The sequence below is a fragment of the Mixophyes fleayi genome, chromosome 5 (genome assembly GCF_038048845.1).
Source record: "Mixophyes fleayi isolate aMixFle1 chromosome 5, aMixFle1.hap1, whole genome shotgun sequence".
In the NCBI taxonomy this organism is placed as follows: Eukaryota; Metazoa; Chordata; class Amphibia; order Anura; family Limnodynastidae; genus Mixophyes; species Mixophyes fleayi.
The window spans coordinates 177,015,510-177,038,339 of NC_134406.1; the positions used below are offsets into that span (position 1 = coordinate 177,015,510).

The window sequence follows — 22,830 nt, forward strand, 5'->3', positions numbered from 1 at the left end:
GCTCTTTAGGCTACAGATAACACACTCATCTAATTGGTGACTATACAGCTACGGCATCTCTTGTTTTGCACCACACTGGGCATCAAAACCCATTGGGTTAAAGAAGAAAAGCTAAAGTAAGAACTGCATTTTTCAATGGCCAATTTTTTATATATATATATATATATATATATATATATATATATATATATATATATATATATATATATATATATAAAGTAAAGTTGTTTTTACACAAATAGAAAACAATTTGGTCATATTTTGCAGCATACATATTATGCATTATTTATCTAGTTTCAAATTCAACATATTCCTCGGCTCTTTACATACATGGATACTTGAACATGCAATGACAAAATGGGAGCATTTAATTAAATAGGAGTGAACCCTGCTCACTAGAATACACAGCCTATGCGAGTAATGAAACAAAAGGCACATACATATAAGGGATGCACAATTTTGATTATAAGGCCTTTTTAAATAATGTAATTATTCTTCTAGGAACTGGGCATGACAAGTATTATGTAACTCAGTGTGTAAAGTAACATAAATTATTTCAGTTCTCTGTGATATGGAAGTGGTAAATGAGGGCATCACCATTTACAGTTACATCTCCTCTCTCTACCACTCCACTCTCATAAAGTTACTCCTGTGCTGGAAAATGCATCCATCTGGGGTCTGTAAGCTTTTATTTCATTAACATGAGCTTAGAATAAAATGTTATAACTATAAAATTCAAGTGTTATGTGAACTTTGAGCTTGCTTTTGCATTGAGGTAAAAGTTACCCTGACCCTGCACACTGCTTTATACAACTGTAACAACGACGTAACCAAAGGTAGTTTGCCGCTTAGTCGCCAGAACAATTTTTGCCTTTTTTATGCTGCAGTGGCTGGACAAAAATACTTTTTAATGTCTTTATTTCAGTCTAAGTAAACAAATTGTAATAGGGTTTTTTATTTGTTAGCATATTGGATTAAATATACTTCTACTTTTTGTGGTTTACATAGAAATAAAGACTTCCTGAATTCTTCCCATAGTAACATTTATTGAATATGTGCAACCCCAGAATCATGGGCATTGATGACCTTTAATTTGTGTACGTCATTTTGGTGGGACTTTAATTGTCATTTAACCTCTGGACATATTATTGAGCCATAGGTTTACGAACTACTATCTTACCACCAGATTTATTCTTGGCCTAATGAGCAATAGAGTAGAACCAAATCAGTCTCTGAATTATCTTCATTATTGCTTTAACATGATGTTGAGCAATTAATTTTCATTACAGGTTTTGTGGACTGCTCATTTGTCTTGGGTCCCTCATATGATATTTAGAATATTTTTTTTTTTTTTAAATGTATCTACTTCAACCTTTTATTGATTATTTTATTGATTTGCAACCATTTACAAGTCTTTTATTATTCAGAGCTTATATGTCTTTTATTTCTCATTAATATCCGTTTTATTAATATTTAGGTTTAGGTACTTTTATCAAGGTTTGAGGTACGCTTTTTCCACCGTGACACTCACTTAAGCCTCCAATAGGTCTACCCTATTTTCAGTACTAATGGATCCAATGCACATTGGCTCCTATATGTAATATGAAGCATTAGGCCCATTTTGCATGGGTCTTTTAGTAATCATTTATATGGGAGGCCGGATTCAGGTCTACCATGCAGTTAGCTGAGTCTGTGTACTCTGCAAGGTAATCCCTAGGACATCAACAGATTTAATCTTACAAATTAAGAAGTACATCACACTTTGGCATTTAACACACAGTGTTCACTTTGATCGTGGGGCAAGTAACTCGGTATGGTTATCACCACTGTATTCCATGCCTGCTATTAAAAGCTGGAGTCAGATTTACAGGCTGTCACACACATAAAAGATAACATCACATCTTATGGCTGACACCCACCGTACATATATATATATAAAGGTGGCAGACAGCAACAGGTTAACAGACTCTTGTACTCATCTTATATGTAAAATCATTGGTTGTCTGTCCAGCTATGCATTCGGGCACCCGTGCACCGATTGGGATGAAATGAACATCCAATTTGATCCTGGTCAGGTTTTAGGGGAGTTAGGGTCCCGGTTGGACCTCTCGTTGGTGTACCCTGGACAAAACTTGGACCCAGGGAGCCTGCCCTGAGCCTGTATTCGGACACCCTTGCACCGATTGGGATGAACCAATATGAGGTGATCCAATTGGATCCTGGCCAGGCTTTAGGGGGTAATCCACAGACATCTGGTGACAAGGCCCTGGTCAGACCCTCCCGTTGGTGTACTCTGGGCAGAACTTTGACCCGGGGAGTCTGTTTTGAGCCTGCATTCGGACACCCCTGCACTGATTGGGAGGAAACCAATGCGAGGTGATCCAGTGGGAACCTGCCCAGTTTTTAGGGGGGGGGGGGGGGGTTTAGAGTTCTGATCAGATGCTGAGCAGAACTTTGACATTTGAAGCCTGTTCTGGGCCTTCTACTGGATGGATTTGGATGACATTTAATATAAAAAACAATCGACATTGGTTAGCCACCTCATGGGTGTATTGGAAAAGCTGATTATTTTTAAAAGGTTGACCGTTACATCCACCTCATTGATTAACTTAATAACTTGAAGATTTAAACCCGGGCAATGCCGGGTACTTCAGCTAGTACTGCTATAAATTGCAATAACCATGGTTGCTCTTCCTGTCCCCATGATCATTGCACGTATGGGTTGCTATGTTCTAACATATATTTTGTAGAGCACTAAATACTCCCTTTTTGGGACTGAGTGGCGCCATATTTACAAATCTATGATTACATATAACACAACTCTGCTCAAAAATGGAGCTGAGGTGAAGGAGAATAAGGCTCAGGGTGTTATACAACACTGCACCTGATGGTGATTATTCTCATTATCATGTGACCACGTTCTGCCCTGACTCCTCCACCCACCATGCACTTAAAGGATGGTCATCCAGATATAGATGTTGAGAAAGGATTGGAAATGCACTGCTCTTTTACCCATACTTGCCTTGACACATAAACCCCAACGCGCCCAAAGTTCATGTGTTAAATGTCAAACTGCTATGCACTTCTACATTTGCAAGAAGAGACATGGATTTCTGTGCAGAGTGGAAAGGTCCTGTTAAACGCCTGGAAGACCTGGATCAGACCTTCCATGTTAAACAATGTGGATGCATGTGAAATAGTAATAATTGTACTAGTTAATATTAGATATAATGTGTATTGCAAATAGGGAAGACCAATTGTAACCGCATGGTGTCTCCTTTAGCTTAGGGGAAAAAAAATCATACAATTTTTCCTGGTCCTGTAACTACCAAAGCCTATATGTGCCCGTGTATAGACCTCAAAATAGAAAATATATTCCCGATGATTCCAACTCAGAATAAAAAGAAATGCACATTTCCAAGGCGTCCCGAAGGAGGGAGTTTTAATTTGAGGAGTGCCGATACAGTATTGGTTGTTACCATGTTACAAGAGTGATTCTCTACAGGATTTGATTGAAATGCCTTTCTGTATGAAACAAGGTTCATACATCTGACTTGTTTGACTTGTTTTTCCTAATGTAGGCCTCATGCATATGGTTTCAGGTTGGTTATTTTTATTTGAACTTTTAACCATCATTGTGATGATATAAGCTGTGATATCTCTGATGATTTAACAAGTGCACTTTATCAACTCTTTTTCTTGTCCTGCTTGTTACAGGTCTTGTCGTCGGTAAACACACCATCTTCCCCAGTAGACCGGAGCACACAGACAATGGAGTCATCTGTAATGGACGGAGACATTCACCAGCAAAAATCACCCAACTTAACTCAACAGTTCAGTCAGATATCAGCAGCTCAAACACATCTATTTAGCCATTTGCCTTTGCATTCACAGCAGCCTGTAAGGTCACCCTACAGTATGATTCCAGTAGGAGGTATTCAGCTTGTTCCAGCTGGATTAACTGCATACTCCACATTTCTGCCCTTCCCGGCTACACAAGTGCAACTCACTATACCAGCTGTGGGGGTAATTCATAGAACTGCAAGTATTCATGGTGATAAGCCGGCAGAAGTACCCAGCACCCAAAGCCAGATAGGAGTAGCTGAAGTCAATGGTGTCGTACCATGTATTCCAATTGGTCAAGTTAACATGCCTGGTCTTAGTGCATCAGGCTTACAACCCATTCAGTCACTCGGCATGGAAACCGTCAATATATTAGGTCTTTCAAACACAAGCATTGCTTCACAGATTCATCCTTCAGGACTTACTCTAAATGCGGTTGGTTTGCAAGTTTTAACAACAAGTCCTGCTCCTCAGAGCAACCCTAGTCCACAAGCTCACATTCCAAGCCTCCAAATTCTGAACATAGCATTGCCTACTTTAATCCCATCTATCAGCCCATTATCCGTTGATGCCCAAGTAGTTCCTGATAAATCTCCAGCATCTGTCCAGAGTCCAGTCAACCTCCCAGGGGCAGATGTACAAAATATAAAGCAATCTGAATCATCACAAATGCAGGAAGCCCCAAAATCATCAAGCAATGCTGCTGTTGCTGAAGTGAGAGGCGCAACCTGCAACCTGAATTGTGAGAGAGAAAGACAGCTACAATCTAATCTTAACATCAATTCCAGTCAAATGAAAACAGCTGCCAAATCAGATGTTTATTTAAAGGTTCATTCTAAAACTTCAAACAGGTCTCCTGTTGGTCATACTCTTCCACCCCTTCGACATCAGAAGAGAACGGAGCTGATCTCAAGACAGACCACAATGAAGTTCAGCGATTCCAGCAGTAGTGATGATGAAGGCAAACTGGTTATAGCAACCTAGTAACTTATCATTTTCACCTTTGGTTCCATTTTTTTTTTTTTTTTTTTTTTACTTTTTTGCGGGTGGTGGATATGAAGAGACACTTCAAGGTTTATTTAAAAACCTTACTTTAAAGCACATTTTTTCTTAAACATTACTTACACTTGTGCAATCATTAACTCTCGACCAATAATTGTCATTTTTTGTTTTTGTCTGCTCCCGTCATTTTTGTACATGTTGTATAGACAATTGTGCCTTTCTGAATTTTCTGTGTATAAATATGTACATATCAGTGAATAAAGTATAAATACTTATAAATATTATATATGTACATAACCAAGGTAGTTGCTTGTGTTTAGTACGTATGTTCATATCTCATGTTGAGTAAAATAATTAAATTATAAAATGATATATGTATATGTTGCACTGTTAAATGTAATTTTTTATGGACGTGGGGCAACTTTGTGTACAGATCTTGTATGTAAAACTCCATATTTATTGTGTCCATATTAGTCTTGGAAAATGGTTCTGTCCATCTTTGTGTGCAAGACGGTAGCTTTACACTTAAAAACAGAAATTCTGTGTTAACATATGTTCCAGTAAAATTTTTATTACTGACTTTACTTTTTGTTGTACTGTGTGTTGTGTAATTTTAAAAAGTACATTTAATTTTTTTTTTAAAGAAAATGGTCAATAGGAGGCATTTTAATGTACTGTGTTGAATTAAATATGACTCAATATTGTAATTTAATTGGAAAAGCTAACCTAGCTTCAAAAATATTGAGTGTTTTATTTTGATGCACTCTGTCATTAATATGTTTCTTTCTCCGGAGCCCTTTAAGTCAGTGACATAGCCTCCTCATAAAAGGACAAAAATGAAAGTTGCTCAATCACTGTATAACCAGCAAAAGGTGAAACTAATAATAATGCATAAAGTTTAAGATGTCCACCACTTTCAAGGTGCTTCTGCCAAAGAGATTGTGCTAAGTCTTAGCCTTCTTCATGCAAATGAGTAGCTAAAGTGATGCATACAGGGTATATAAACTTATTAACCAAAGCACTTAGAAGAAGAATAATAACAAAACAAATATAATAAAACTATATATTTTTCTTTAAAGAAACATTCTACAAAGTTGACTTATTTATTTTTACAATATATTAAAGTTGTATTTTGACGTTAATTTTCTGCTGATTTGTTTATAAATGTTGAGGTACTGGAATGAAAGTTATTTACCATCCAAGAAAGTTTTGCACTTAATATATTTTACTAAATATCTCTTATCACAGAGGATTATGACCTGCAATTATTACCCGTACTGCTGCATACAGATCTAATGTGGAAGTGGATGCATGTTGCAAATCATTGTTTCATTTCAGCATTTATGAAAATGTTTCTCCACTTCCCCTCGCACTGGAACATAACGATCCCATGATAATTATTTTAGGTTACAAGCCAGATCCTTTGCAAGCACTAACTCTGCATACTTTTAATATATCCCTCCTTGAACACAGGAGGTTTTTATTGGTTCAGAAATTATTATTTCACTATTCAGCCCATCTACAGTTGATTATAAAAAGCCTACACACCCGTATTAAATTGCAGGTGTTTTCCTACAATTATTGTGACCTTACAACCAACAAATGTGAAAAAATACATTTTTAGGTCAAATAGTTGCATAAGTGTGCACACCCTTTCATAATGGGACTGTAGCTGTTTTCATAGTTGATGACATTCAAAAACCTTTTCAAAATTAGCAAAGACCTGCAAGCAGTGAAAATAATTGTAATTAACCCCAAAATAAAGATTAGCTGTTCTTATATGATTTCCTTAAAGTTTTATTGGCTGCATCCAGAGATCCTTCTACAATTTGATGGTCCTTGAACCTTTTTGTAGCAAAGAGTGTGAGAGACTTGCAAAGTCCGGGTTTGCGTAGTTCATAGATACAATTCCTTTATAATAAAAGCAAAAGGTGCTTCACAAAGTTAGTTTAGGGGCATGTGCACTTATGTAACTGGGATATTGTAGGTTTTTGAGGGTTTTTTTCACTACTTTTTCCTAAAAATTGTCTATTTGTTTTGCACTTGAATTTTGTTGTTTGCAGGGTTATATTAAATCTGGAAAAGGTCTAACATAATTTCTTGAGTTACATAACAATTGAACAACCTCTGAAGACATCCAGAAATAATCTTCATCTACTATAGCCTGACACAGCACTTCTTCTCTAACTGCCCTGGATATTGTAATTAGATTTTTTTATTTTCCTATTTGCATTTTATTTGCAAGTTTATTTTCCATAGTTGCTTGCCCTTTATTCTTAAGTCCTAATATATGCCAATTGCTTTTTTACTCATGGCATAACATCCTTTGCCATCTCTGCAACCAGGGACGGATTGGCAATGTAACCTACCGGGACTTTTCCTGGTAGGCTGATTGCCTCAGGAGGCCGACTAGTATCTTTTTACAGTTTTTAAAAAAAAAAAAAAAATTACGTGTAGCGCTCCTCCACCAGACCGGGTGCCAGCAGGGGGAGGGGGGGTTTCAGTGTGGTACTAGGTTAATTGTGGCCGCAGATCCCTCTACTGATCGGTCTCTCCCTCCTCCTATCTCTGTGGCTGCAGTCTCCATACACAGGTCACATGGGACGTGTCACATGACAGCTGCTGTCCCATGTGTGCAGTGAGGGGAGTGTGCAACAGGAACAAGGTAAGTGTATGTCTGCTGAAGTCTGTGTGTCTGCTAAAGTGTGTGTGTGAGAGGGGGGGCTACTAAAGTGTGTGTAGGATAGGAGGGGGGCTGCTAAAGTGTGGAATTGGAGGTTCTTAATATATTGTGTGATATGAAGGAAGTAAATAAATTGAATGTGGGGCTAAGTTTGGGGGGCAAGGGCTATTTATTAAATGTGAATTTTAATTATTTAATGCCGCGGATGTTTGTGGAAAATGATTCTATTAAACGGAAATGCTATTAATTTATTGCTGGGCTGTTTGTAGGGAGGGAAATAGGTTTATTTATTTATTTGGAATACTATTTCTTTAATGTTGGGGCTGGAGGGAGGCCACTGCATAAATCTGGGTGATAAAGCTAGTGATTAAATGCCAGGGATGGTTGGAGTTTTCTAAATTTCATGTACCCAGGTGGGAGAGAGCAGGACAGTCTGCCAAGTATCCTGAATCTAGTGGGGCAGTCCCACATTTGGGTGACTGTCTTGTTTAGTCATGATTTGGTTCCGACTGAATGGACAGTTAGGTATGTCCTATTTCACACTGTACTGCTGATGAAGGCAGAGCTGCGTGTACCTAACAGTAGTGCTTACAGTTTTGCCTGTTTCTCTTAAATGATAACCCTGTCTTATGTGCCCTGTGCCCCCCGAAGCCTTATTCCAGAACTAGCAATACTTTAGTGTTTTTTACATTGATTCCTTTGCCTGCCTTCTACCTTGCACTGGTCCTGTTCTCAGACCACTTTGTTGAACATATGGCTAGCCCCTATTGCACTGACAAGGTGCTTTCACTTTGCCTAGTGAAAGCACCTAGCGAAACGCGCGTCTGCAGAGGCCGCGTTTACTACTCCTTAATACAATTATCCTCTGGCAGTTTCATTTAGATAGCCTGTGCAACCTCTCTATAGATATTAATAGTGCAGACTCCTCCAATGCAGCCTGTACAGATCCATACAGGGTATTGATAGCGCTGTATGAATCATAGTATGAATGTAGCCACGCATGGTTTTCATCTCTTTTAGTGCCGCTCACAGGGCAATAATCTATACCCTGGTTACAAAATCAATTTTTCCTTTGTTATGTGGAACAGGATATATGAAAATAACCCATAAGAACCACACTGCAATTACCAACAATGTCTCCTAGGCATTCAGAGTATGTTATAATTTCAGTCCTGATATATTAAGAGGGAATAAGTGATACTGATCATGCCTGTATGAGGGGTATTGCAGACTTAGTCAGTATGGTTTCACATAAATGCTGCTTGAGAATCAAGCCAACTCAGTGCAGCTATTGGAACAATAATATTTTATTAAGGTTGGAGGTATAGTTCCTCCGGCAGTTGCACTATACGCTCATACATCTTGCAGGGCCAATCTCTACAACAACCATAGGGCTCCTATTCTGATAACATTGGGGCTCTAAGATATTTGGACAAGAGGGCTTCTCAAAACTTAATCCATTTGGTCTTGTCACATATATGGCACTGGTTTTATAATAAGCAAGGAGAGAAGTCCTATTAAACTTTCCAATTATAAGAGGTTAATTGCAAGGCATTGTTAAAAAATAAAACGACCAGGGAATCGAATAACCACTGGAACTAATCCTATGATTATTTATGGAAATAAAGATAGTCCAGTAGTCAAAGGAGTAGTATCGCGGTTGGACAATTAATACTGTCCATTTTATCAGTTTTATTTCTCAATCAGTTTGATCCATTATTCAATTTTTATATTTCGCTATTAGAATGTTTTAAATATAATAAAGGAGTATTTAACAGAATTTAGAATTTATTTATATTATATTTTGTCCATTTGAGTGCCCCATTTCTTTCCCTCTCTTTGACCAATAACATAGAAGACCGTCAACAAAACTGCACAAAGATACATCTCATCACTTGTCTCAAAATATCTCCCAAATAGATCCCTCTGTTCTGCGCACGATCTGTATCTCCTGTCCACTCACTCTAACTGCTCCCATTGCCAGTACAGACTTTTTTTCAGGTTGCACCCATTCTGTGATATGCCCTCCCTTGCAGAACAATACTTTCTCCTAGCTTTCAAACCTTCAAGCATTCTGTAGAAAAAACAAACACCTCTTCAGGCAAATTTATCAAGTTCCTTTACCACTCTCTTAATCCCCCTAGACTATTCTGCCCTATTACCACCCATCTACAGAGTTCACACAAGACTTACATGAGTTCTTTCTATACACAACCCTCTGACCTCTTTACCAACATTGCTGTGTGACTGGATCATACAGCCCACTAAGCACCTTTTCCCCTAGAAAGCTGGCTGGGTCAGTATGCTATTTGTAGCACTTAACCTTATGTATTAAACTCCTATTGCCCTGTAGATTGTAAGCTTGCAGGCAGGGCCCTCTTACCTCTCTGTCTGTTTGTAATACCCAGTCTTGTTTTATTACCTTGTTTGTTCCTTAACTGTTAATACAATGTTAATAATAATTGTAAGTTTTAAACTACATTAGAAATGCCCACAATTACACTAACAAAAAGAGAGGATCAGAATAAAGCATTTGACAAGGTGAATACACCACTGGTCAGATGGTAAAGCAGTTTGTCAAGTCAAGTAGTATTTTTGAAAAGCTTTGCAACCTATTAAAATACGTTGCTTATTACTTCACGTGTTTTTATACAGTTACAGTTCCCTTCGGCAGCAGCAGATACCTCTACAAAATAGTTTTATATTAAACTACCATTCCAGTATGGTATCCATTCTTGGGAATATTAGTCTTCTTAACTACCTCTCAGATATACAGTATATGTGTGGAAGGTAGTTATTCTAGGCAAGGGGATATGTTCCACACACCCCAATGCTCAATATTAACAATGTTAACACAGTTGTTTCACAGTATTAATTAAAGTGATTTACTTAGCACTTTCCCCAATTAAATTCCTGCATAAGCGCTCATTTCTTTCCATATAATCTAGTAATATTTACAAGCACATCATCTCCCACATCTCATTTACTATTTGGGACAACTTACCCTATTTCCCCATGTATAAGACGCTCCCCTGTATAAGAAGCACCTGTATAAATCATGTGAAAAAATTGAGGATAATGTTTATAGTCTTTTGCAGAGTAATTGGTGACTCAAAAAACATTATCCTTAATTTTTTCACAGAGTAATTGTGCAGCGGGTACAGAGAGGAGATGCTCTTGCTAGTTCTGCCTTACCCTGTCAGATGCTTCCTCTGTCCCGTAAAGTCTTCTTTCTTCTGTCCATTCTGATCCTGATGCTGGAAAGTTGCTTATCGTCCTCTTCGCGATGACCGGATATCCAATCAGGACTTTGACAAAGTCCTGATTGGACAAAACGCCAAAAGCAGAAACTGGAAGTGTGCCTTCCAACTGCGGTTCACGCACTACATCCGGTCATCGTGAAGAGGACGGTAAGCAACTTTCCAGCATCAGGATCAGAATAGACAGAAGAAAAAAGACTTTACGGGACAGAGGAAGCATCTGACAGGTAAGCGCTACTACCACTGTATAAGACTAACCCAGTTTTTAGACCCAAAATTTTGTGGAAAAAGTTGCGTCTTATACATGGGGAAATACGGTATTTCTAACACAATAGTTTATTATTTCAATTATTATATTAGTATTATAAATTCACACAGTGCAATGACCTGTCCATTTTTACTAGTCGTATGATCTCAGTGGCATTTGCTTCATCAAGTTTATAATGTGGGCAGCACAGTGGCCTAGTGGTTAGCACTTCTGCCTCACAGCACTGGGGTCAAGTGTTCGGTTCACGACCATGGCCTTATCTTTGTGGAGTTTGTATGTTCTCCCTGTGTTTGCGTGGGTTTGCTCTGGTTTCCTCCCACACTCCAAAAACATACTGGTAGGTTAATTGGCTGCTATCAAAAATTGATCCTAGTCTCTGTCTCCCTCTCTGTATGTCTGTCTGTGTGTGAGTGTGTGTCTATATTAGGGAATTTAGACTGTAAGCTCCAATGGGGCAGGGACTGATGTGAATGAGTTCTCTGTACAGCGCTGCAGAATTAGTGGCGCTATATAAATAAATGATGATGAATGGTAAATATTTGCTAATTTTCTTGCTGAATGTTTTATAAAATTATGATTATTTAACATTGCACTATAAAAACACTTGAACTTGAAACTGAGAAGATTATAAATTATACAGCTTAATATCGCTTGTCAAAACACTCCCTGACCCCACCCACCCTTTCCCCACTCAAGTCATAAGAATCACTGACCCACTCTGCTGGCTTCAAAGTAATATATGAGTGATTTGTCTTCAACCAAGAAAGTTTTAGGCTGACAAATCAAAAATGTAAATTATTTTCTAATTATCGATAATATAATTGAAACGGAAGGGAGAAAAGAGTGGGTAGATGTACAGTAATAATGAATCCTCATTTCTGGTAGTAATCGACACGTTTTATTATGCAACGTTTTGCTCAATATGATTATGAAATATTTTTCAAGAGGAATTTTTTACTAAAATAGATGTATTTCATCCTTCACCAGTTTTAACTAAGTTTCACTTCTCTATTAATTTTTCCTGGCAAAATATGACTAAAATAGGATGTGTAAGTAGAAAATGAACTATTTCTACAATTTATGGCATACTAACTAACTACAGTTGTATAAAGTGTTCTAAAAGCAGTAATGTTAAAGCTTTGCTTCAAAACATGTTTGGCATTTCCACACAGTTTTTTCTCATATTGGTTTTGGTCTAGCTTTCCTGCATCATGACGTGTTGTGTTTGTGATCCGAAGTACAGAATACAGGATGAAAGGTTGCTTTGTACAAAGAGACTGAAAAACAGAGGGAGAAGGAATGAAAATCGATGAGTGTATGTGTGAGGAGTAGTGAGAGACATATGAGAAATTGTTTAAATGAACAAAGACAAAGGGGTAAATTTATCAGGTTGTGAGTTTCTGGTGGGTATGAAAAGTGGAGATGTTGTCTATAGCAACCAATGAGATTCTAGTTATCATTTTTTTAGTACATTCTACAAAATGATAGCTAAAATCTGACTGGTTGCTATAGGCATCATCTCTACTTTTCAGACCTGCAGCTTGATAAATTTACCCCAAAATGTTAGAGTGGGAGAAAATGTGTGAGGAGGGAGAAACATCCCATAAATTGTTACAAATAGCGTGAGAAGGGGAGGGACATTTAAAAAAATATTAAAGTATGTAATGGGACTTTGTTACTTGCTTAACTTGTGTTTAGTTGCTGCTCATTGAACCAATTTTATGACTGCCCTGGCTCTCATATCGCCTGAGTAAGCCCAAAAGTTCTCCTCCTCCTTCTCTGATCAGCTTTCCAATTAGCACAGATGTAATTTATTTTTTAATTGGCCTCATTATAATTTACCATTTAGTCTGGACTACGTGTTTATCTCACAAAATGTTTAGAAAATACAGTTAACAAGACAGTTAAACAAACATTGAACAACAATTGAAAACATCTAGAAATAATCTACATCTGCTGCAGCCTTAATCTGCTACTTCTGATTGCAAAGGACGTTACAACTAAATTATTTTAATTCCCGCATTTGTTGCTATTTTCCTCCTAAATACCAATGTTTGCCAAATTATTTTTATTGCTTTCCTTTTATGGCATTATCTTTAGAATTATATCTTCCTTCACCAATCCTGTAACATACACCTCTGTCGACATTGCCCCTTCATTACATCACTCACCTCTAGTTAACACTCATGAACTGTTGTCCTATTTAAAGTCGATAGTTATAACAGCCTCTCCCTGTCGCCAGAAACTAAAAGGACACACATATTACAATCATCTTTCCTATCTTTCTTCCTCCCTGCTTCTATTAGCTGGTGATATATCGCCTAATCCACGACCCCACACTTCTCCTACACACATATATCTGAACACTACTGAAATCTGGGAAACCTCAAACACATCACTTGTCTACCCTTTTTTCCAAAGTCCTTTAAATGGGCGCTTTGGAATGCACGCTCTGTTTGTAACAAACTTACCTCCATACACGACCTCTTCCTCTCAAACAACCTCAACCTTATGGCAATAATAGAAACATGGCTCACGCAATCAGACACTGACTCACCTGCAGCCCTTTCACATTTTGGCCTTCATTTCACCCACACTCCCAGACCTGGAGGCAGACAAGGGGGTGGGGTTGGACTACTTCTCTCCCCACAGTGCACGTTCACAGTTCTACCAAATGTCCCATTACTCACGTTCACATCTTTTGAAGTTCATACTGTGAGGATTTTTAAGCCATTCTCTATGCGTATTGTTGTGATCTCATCAACAATTTCTTGAACATTTCTCTGCATGGCTTTCTCACTTCTTATCTTCTGACATCCCCACCACCATCATGGCTGATTTTACCATCCTAATTGCTAATCCACATTCCAATGCTGCTTCAAAACTGCTCTACTCATTAGGATGGCGACTGTCTTGATCTTGTTTTCTCTAGACCAGTGTTGGCTAACCTGTGAAACTACAAGTCCCAGCATGCTTTGCCAATATATAGCATCTTATTGCTGAAGGGTATGCTGGGACTTGTAGTTTCACAACACCTGGAGTGACACAGGTTAGCCAAAACTGCTCTAGACTATGCTCAGTTTCTAATTCTAAATCCTCCCAGTTCTTTAACCTCCCTGCTGTCAAACTCTTCCAAGCCTCCTTCTACCCGCATGGATGTTAACTATATTGAATTTCAACAATTTTCCACCTCTCTCTCCAACACCTTTTCTCCCCAATTTCTACATTCTCCTCCCCTGATCTGGCAGTTTCACATTTTCACCATACCCTAGCAACTGCCCTTGATCAAGTGGCTCCAGCGACTCTTCATACTCCGCATAGACTTTGTTGTCAGCCGTGGTACACTAAAGTAACACGAAATCTACAAAAACTTTCTTGAAACGCTAAACGTCACTGGCGTAAATCTTGTATGTCTAATGATTTCAGCGCATTTACTGCTATCTACCATTCCTATCGAAATGCTCTGGACACTGCTAAACAAGCATACTTTCAATATCTCATCTATGCTCAGGTTTCTAACCCCAAACAACTTTTTAACACATTTAAATCTCTTCCCAATCCTCCCACCCTAAACCCTCCGATCAGTGACCAGGATCTTGCTCCCTATTTCAAGGACAAGATTGATAAGATCAGACTTGAAATTATATCATCTCCCTCGACTAGCAATCGGCTCAATTCCTTCCCAGCATCCTCTGACACCCTCTCCATTTGATCCCACAAATAAAGAGGAAGTTTCTACTCTCTCCTTATCTTCCTATTCTACCTACTGTCTTGATCTCATGCCCTCACAAATTGGTAAGTCCTTGTCTTGTGTGCTCATTTCACCTCTAACTAAAATCTGTAATCTCTCTCTCTACTGGTATCTTTCCATCAATAATCAAGCATGCAGTGATCACTCCTATTCTAAAAAATCCCCAAAATTCTGACCCAAACTTTCTCACAAATTACCGCACCATCTCTTAGCCTTCATGCCCCTCCAAACTAATCAAGAGAATTGCCTACACTTACCTCACATGTTTCCTTTCTGCAAACAACCTATTGGATCCTCTTCAGTCAGGCTTTCACTCTCAACACTCCACAGAGACTGTGGTGACCAAGGTTGTCAGTGATCTGATCACAGCTAAAACTAAAGGCGATTACTTTCTTCTAATTCTCCTGGATCTCTCTGCTGCATTCAACATTGTTGACCACTCATACAGACGCTACAATCCATAGGTCTTCAAGACACTGTCCTATTCTGGTTCTCATCCTACCTATCTAAATCGCTCTTTCAGTGTTAATTTCTCTGGAACAACCTCCACTTCGTTTCCTTTATCAGTTGGAGTACCACAAGGCTCAGTCCTAGGTCCTCTGCTATTCTCTTTCTACACCACTTCTCTTGAAAACTAATACGCTCCTTTGGATTTCAGTATAATCTCTATACAGATGATACACAAATTTATCCTCTCATGATCTCTCACCATCTGTGTCCCGTGTTACTTACTGTCTTTTCTACGATTTCATCTTGGATGTCTTCTCGCCAACTCAAACTCAATCTTTTAAAAATAGAATTAATAATATTCCCACCCACCAACAAAAGTGTCTTGCCTGACATTTCTATTTCTGTTGATAACACGACCATAAATCTGACCCCGTAAGCTCGTTGCCTAAGTGTAATCCTTGACTTACAACTATCCATTCTTCCACCCATCAACTCTATATTTACATTATGCACCATACAGTTAAAAAAACATTTCCAAAAAAATGTACATATCTCACACAGGACACTGCAAATCTTTAATTCATGCACTCATCTCCCGCATCGACTATTGTAATTCCCTCCTTACTGGTCTTCCCAAAATCAGCCTCAACCCCCTACAATCTATTTGGACGCAGTGGCTAGATTGATTTTCCTTGCAAATCGACCTTCGTCTGCTGAACCACTCTGTCTCTACATTGGTTGCCTGTATTTCAACGAATCCAATATAAAATTCTTCTACTAACCTGCAAGTCCATCAACAAGTTTTCACCAACATACATCTCCTCACTTGTCTCAAAATATCTCCCTACTCGACATCTCCGTTCTGTACAAGATCTGCGTCTCTCTCTTTCACTCTCATCACATCCTCCCATTCCCGGTTACAGGACTTTTTTCACGCTGCACCCACTTTGTGGATATCCCTCCCTTGCACAATAAGACTTTCCGCTGGTCTTCAAACCTTCAAGCATTTTCTGAAAACCAACTTCAGACAAGCTTATAATATTCCTCTACCATCCTCTTAATCTCCCTAGGTTACCCTATTACCACCCTCTACACATCTAACACATGACAACAACCCTCTGACCAACATAGTTGTGTGACTGAGCATACAGCCATTAAATACTTTGTAATCTTTACATTCTAGCTGGACAAATATTCAATATGATGTAGCACTTACTCTTGTGTATCAAACCATTGTCCTATAGATTGTAAGTTTGCGAACAGGGCTCTCTTACATCTCTGTATGTATGTATTACCCAGTGTATGTATGTATTTTATTACTGTTTGTTCCCAATTGTAAAACGCTGCAGAATCTGCTGGTGCTATATAATTAAATGATGATGATGATGATGAAGAAGAGAGAGAAACATCAGAAAAAGTGTAAGAAGAAGTGAGAACTGTGAGGAGGGAAAACATCAGAAGAATTATGAGAAGGAGTATAAAGGATAGACAAGAGCGCACCCCCAGACGATCACTGAATAAATAAATGTAACACCCCTTTACCTAGCACTCTGAAAGGGGTGGTGAAATGTTGTCTCTTTGACAGGTAATACAGACTCTGATGTATGTACAGAATAATGTTAGGTCGTCTAACTTGTGAAAGTAGAGGTATAGTGTTCTTTTGTTAATGCAGCAATAACGGTGTCAGTGTTTGGTGAGCTATTACTTATCTCTAGCCCTCTGGATGAAGATAAAGGGCTCAGCCACTCTTGGTTCGTGGACTATCGCCAAGCCTGATCTTGCTATCTGTCTCTCTCATCTAATATGCAATTTGTTAATAGCGGGAATCTCCCTCTCCACACACAGGCACAGTTTGCTGTGTAATCTTCCACAGTCTGCTCGATAGCTGAATTTCTACAATAATCTAGACGCAAGACTTTCCTCTGCAAATACTCAGCATATCTTTTAATAGCTCTGATGTCTCAGTTTCCTGGCACACTCGGTCTTATACTCTCCCCCTGGTGCTCTAGCACAGGACAATAATAACTTTGTGCTGGTACACCACCTAAAAAGCGAGGATGAGTTAATACATCCTGTCTTCCTACAGGACCAGCCACACTCGCACAAGGGTTGTACATATTGTAGTATGGCCAAGGATATACTAAATCAGGGTAGATTACTCTTAGTACCTCAACAATGTTACCTCGGGACTCGTAAGTATGTATCAATGTAAGTATGGGCGGTCTAATTTACCTTCTTGGTTGGGTACAGGCATCAAGAACCCCCTCATCTCCCCCTGGTGATTTGGTCTGCACCCTCTCTGGCATGACTTGAGCCTCCATATGCCCTGATACTTCTACAAGCTGAAACTCCACCACCACTGCTTCAGGAATGGATTGTTCCTCTTGAACTGCTGGTTCTTTCCTCCTGATGCCTCTAAGAGCTCTCCTATGAAACTGCCTTAACTCCTCCGGGGAATGAACCTCCACATCAAACTCCCACTCTTTGTGAGAGGATGTTGTTCCCACTCTTCTCAATGGTCTCAATGACAGAGGGCTGACGATGATAGGTTTTTATTGTCCCAGGTGTCTCTTCTGGTCTCATTTGATAAGGAACACCAACTTCACTGCCACATGGGGTGTCAAATTTGTTTTCTGGGTATGCCTAGGTGGCAAATGAGTACTCTGTCACCTGTTTGGAGTTTATGCTCTCTCACTTGCTGGTCATAATAGGCCTTGTTTCTCTCTCCCAACATCCTTGCTGACTGCTCTGCCAGTCTACAGTCATGGCCAAAAGTTTCGAGAATGAATCATCATTGCTTTGCACAAAAAGGACTTCACAGGCAAGGATATTGCTGCTAATAAGATTGCACCTAAATCAACCATTTATCGGTTCATCAAGAACTTTAAGGAGAGAGGTTCAATAGTTGTTAAGAAGGCTTCAGGGTGCCAAAGAACTTCCAGCAAGCGCCAGAACCATCTCCTAAAGTTGATTCAGCTGTGGGATCGGGGCACCACCAGTGCAGAGCTTGCTCAGGAATGACAGCAGGCAGGTGTTTTTAGAGAATGGCTTGGTGTCAAGAAGGCCAGCTAAGAAGCCACTTTTATCCAGGAAAAACATCAGGGACAGACTGATATTCTGCAAAAGGTACAGGGATTGGACTGCTGGGTACTCTGGTAAAGTCATTTTATTTGATGAATCCCCTTTCAGATTGTTTGGGGCATCTGGAAAGATTTTCCGACTCCATGGCTTACCGGTAGATAGTGTTTCTGACCGTGGTTCTCAGTTTGTGGCTCAATTCTGGAGATCCTTTTGTTCTCTCCTTGGAACAAATATCAGCCTCTCCTCAGCATATCATCCGCAATGGACAAACTGAGAGGGTCAATCAGTCCCTGGAACAATTCTTACATCTATGTACTTCTGAGTTTCACAACAACTGGTCAGCATTATTACTCTGGGCGGAATTTGCATACAACAATTCCTGCCATTCCTCCACTTGTGTTTCACCATTTTACTGTAATCTCTGTTTTCATCCCAGATCTAACTCCCTGGCTGTTCTTAATTCTTCTGGGCTTCCTGGCATACATTCCACAGCTACTGCACTGAAGAGCATTTGGAAAAAATTTCATGCTGCCTTAGAACAAGCCTCATTTCGATCAAATTTTTTTTCGGACCAACACCGTAGGAGCTGTTCTTTCAAAGTTGGGCAGAAGGTGTGGCTCTCTACCCGGAATATCAGGCTCAGGCAACCATGTAAAAAACTGGGTCCTAGGTTTATTGGTCCTTTTTCCATTATCAAACAAGTGTATTACAGTGGCATTTAGGTTGAAACTCCCACGCTCTTTGAAGATTCAAAATACGTTCCACTGCTCCTTACTCAAACATGTAATGTTTTCCAGTAAATTCAGTCGGGTCCACCCTCAGAGGCCTCATTCGGTGAATGTAGAAGGACATCGAGAATTTGTGGTACAAAAAATACTGGATTCCAAGAAAGTCCAGGGGCAAATTCACTTTCTAGTCCAATGGAAGGACCGTGGTTTGGAAGAACGTGCCTGGATTCCAAGAAACCGCCTTCATGCGGGCAGACTTATTAAAAAATTATTTAAGCAATTTCCCAGAAAACCAGGGAATCGGGGTTTCCTAACCCCTCCTCAAGGGGGGGTACTGTCATGAGCCGCGGCGGTACTTACAGCCGCTGCAGCTCACTTCCCGTTTTGCCCTGCGTCCCGGCCATCACCTTGACGACCGGGACGTCACTTCTGGGCCAGACAACGGTTGGACGCTTCTGCCTTTAGCGCTGCTTCCTGGCAATGAGAAGAAGCCGGGCGCATGCGCAAAACCCCCCCTAGCTAGCCTGCGGGCTAATTAGCAATTATTTAGGACTAGCTAATGGCCGGTGATTGTATCAGAGCTGGGCTCTGATTGGCCACATGAAGTACTTAAGGCAGGGAGGGCTTCGCCTCCCTGCCGGTTATAGCGTCTGTGTAGTGCACTAGTGCTGACCTGCTCACTGTTTCTGCTGGATTGCTGTTTTGACTATTTGCCTGCTTACTGGATTTTGCCTTCTTGCCTGTGTCCCTGATCTTTTGGCCTTTACTTCGGATTCTGCTGACCTGCTCGTGACCCTGACCCTTTGGCGTGTTTTTGACTATTCTCTGCAAGTGACCCCTGACCTTGGCTCGTTTACCGGATTCACTGTCTGCCATTACTCCTCATTCCTGGGTTCTCCTCAGCCAGTACCCATCTCATGACCCTCCATTTGTCTGCAGCCAAGTCTGTCCCCACCACTAGGGGCAACAGGGAAAACCAGACCTTTGGAGCAGACTCCGGGTTTTGTGCTATTGGCTGCTGGAGTTCCTAACATATATGCCACCTTTAACTTCTCTTTCAGCCTGTTTATGTATAGTAACCTCGAGGGCCTGGGAGTATCTTCTGGTGAGAGCCCCAAACAAATATCTATGTTTTTTTTTTGCCTTTTTGCGATCATCAGAGTATAAGGGGAAAACCCTGTGGTCTATTCTTCATACAATTGTAGGCATGCACCAACTGGGATATATGCCTGCCCCATTTTGCATTTCAACTAGGTTTTAAGGTTTCCCATTTTGAGAAGGGGTCAGTTAAATCTCTCCAGCTGTGGATTCCCCTGTGGGTAGAAAGGTCCTTGACTTCTTGATCCTGCAGATTTCTCACAACTCCTTGATCAAGCGGCTTTCAAAGACTTGACCTTGGTCAGAATGGATCCAAACTGGTAGTCTGTAGTTCACAAAGAACTTCTCCCACAATTCCATGGTGACTGTATAAGCCCTCTGGTCTTTGGTGGTGTTGGTTTGGGCATATTGAGTGTAATTATCAGTCACCACCAACATGCTAGGAATGTTCCCTTTATCCGGTTCGATGGAGAGGTAATCAATGCACATTAGCTCCAGTGGCACACTACTGGTGGTTTTTACAAGAGTAGCAGATCTCTGTCCTCAGCCACTAGAATCTGTCTGCAATGGCCCTGGAAGTCTTTTCTGTGCCTTGCTGACCATGTTCGCAATGCAGAGCCTTAAGTGCCATAGCCTGATGTGTTTTTTGCAACACCAACTGCACTCGGGATCTTCCATTCTTCCCTTGGGACTCGCGATACAGTAGTCCTTTGTTCACCACTAGGAATTTCCTCTGCCATAGCAACAGAGCTATCTCCTCACTCTTCACTCCACTGCTCAGCAACTTCTGCTTGTACTTCATGGCCCACCACACTGGTCCAATGGATGGGTCCTTCTGTTGATCTGCATTCAGCTGGGCAAAGCTTAGCTGTTAGGAGCTCCTATCTCCAGATTGTTGAACCAACAATACAATGGCAGAATGGCCTTCTCAGTGGCCTACAGGGAACTAATGCACACTCTTACAGGGGGGAATGCTCACTCGCCCTTTGAGGCACATCCCTTTCACCTCATGAGCGGGATCTTCGACCAAAGCTTCCTCCTTTCCTCCATATGACCTCCCTGGCAATCTTAACAGAGCATCCACTGCCACATTGGTGTTCCCAGGTCAGTATTTGATTCTGTAACTGTAAATCACTTATGCTGCCAGCTAGCAATGCCCAGTGACATCAGTCTTCACTGTAGTCTGCATGTAGGTCAAAGGATTGTCACATGCAGCTTATCATTTAATATCAGGGTTGTTTGGATTGAAATATTTATTAAAGGTTAATAGTATTTACTTTTTACATGCATCTAACAATAGTGCTTGCAGCACTGCCCATGTATTTGAAGGGAAGCGATTGAATAGCAGCCTACCACTGTCTAAAATGATTGCCACTCCCCTACATGATGGCCATGGCACAAAAATCTGGCCACATGGCACAAAAATGCCTCTTGCGCAATGCTGCATTTGTCCCTGAATAATAAATCTAGAATTTGTGTTCATTTATTTATATAAAAAAGTCAAGTGGAGTTGTTGCACCCATAGCAATCAATCAGATTCTAGCTATCATTTTTCTAGAATGTAATAGATAAATGCTAGCTGGATCCTGAATCGCAACAATAGGCAATACCTCCACTTTTCCATTTTAGAAGATTTGATAAAACTACCCTAATATCTTTATTCATTCTAAGCACCCTGCTCGTTTGCCAGTTGCCATGTTCTGATCATTTATCAATTTTTAATTTATTTAAACTACGCATCATAGGCAAATAGAGTCTACTGCTGTACATTTCCATTCCAATAAAGATGTCTGATCATTATAGTTGTACCCTGATAACAGACACCTATACACTAATCAGCTACAACTTTAAAACCACTGAAAGTGAAGTCAGTTATTATTATTAGTATTAGCTTTAACTTATAAGGCACCACAAAAGGTCTGCAGCACCATACATGACATATACAGAAAACAGAGACCCATGACACAACATGATACATAAAGAACAAAATATGAAGAACAAAAATATATAAATATGCACACACAGACACAGGTAACATGGTAATGCAAATCAAATTATTTCTGGGACAATGAGTGAAGTGATAGTAGAAATCAGCAAGAAGTAGGCCGAAGCTTAAGAAAACAGAGTTAGGGAAGCAGGCCAAGAGGTACATAGGGTGATGGAATAGTAGAATAAGCACACAAGGAAAGGGGGCCCTGCTCCTGAGAGCTTACATCCTAAAGGAAAGGGGGAGACACAAATAGGGTGGTACTAACAGGGGAAGAGAGCCGGGACACGGGAGTTAGGAGGAGGACTGATAGACTTGAATAAAGAAATGAGTTTTAAGGGCACGCTTGAAGCCTTTGATAGATAGATGCCAACCTGATGAAACGTGGAAGATCGTTCCACACCTGGGGAGCAGCCCGGGCAAATCCTGAAGACGGGAGTGGGAAGAGGTGATCAGTGAAGTAGTGAGGCGACGGTCGCAGGCAGAATGAAGGGGGCGGCTAGGAGAGTAGGTAGAGATGAGATTGGAGATGTAGGGAGGGTAGGATTGATTAAGAGCTTTAAAGGTGAGGTGAAGAGTTTAAATTTAATTCTATAGGCCATGGGGAGCCAACCTAATGACTGTTGGAGGGGGACAGCAGAGATAGAGTGGCGGGAGAGAACAATGAGGCAGGCAGCAG

The 22,830-nt window shown here is 40.1% G+C and overlaps 1 protein-coding gene across 3 annotated transcripts in view; it reads left to right on the forward strand.

Moving 5' to 3' along the window:
- The window catches only part of HIVEP1 (HIVEP zinc finger 1), a 182,190-nt gene extending 176,761 nt beyond the window's left edge, over positions 1 to 5,429 (forward strand). For all 3 annotated transcript variants that reach the window (XM_075213076.1, XM_075213075.1, XM_075213077.1), the window contains one exon: positions 3,718 to 5,429. In XM_075213076.1, the coding sequence (XP_075069177.1) occupies positions 3,718 to 4,827 (1,110 nt within the window). In that variant the 3' untranslated portion in view covers positions 4,828 to 5,429. The remainder of the gene's footprint in view (positions 1 to 3,717) is intronic.
- The last annotated feature ends 17,401 nt before the right edge of the window (positions 5,430 to 22,830 follow it).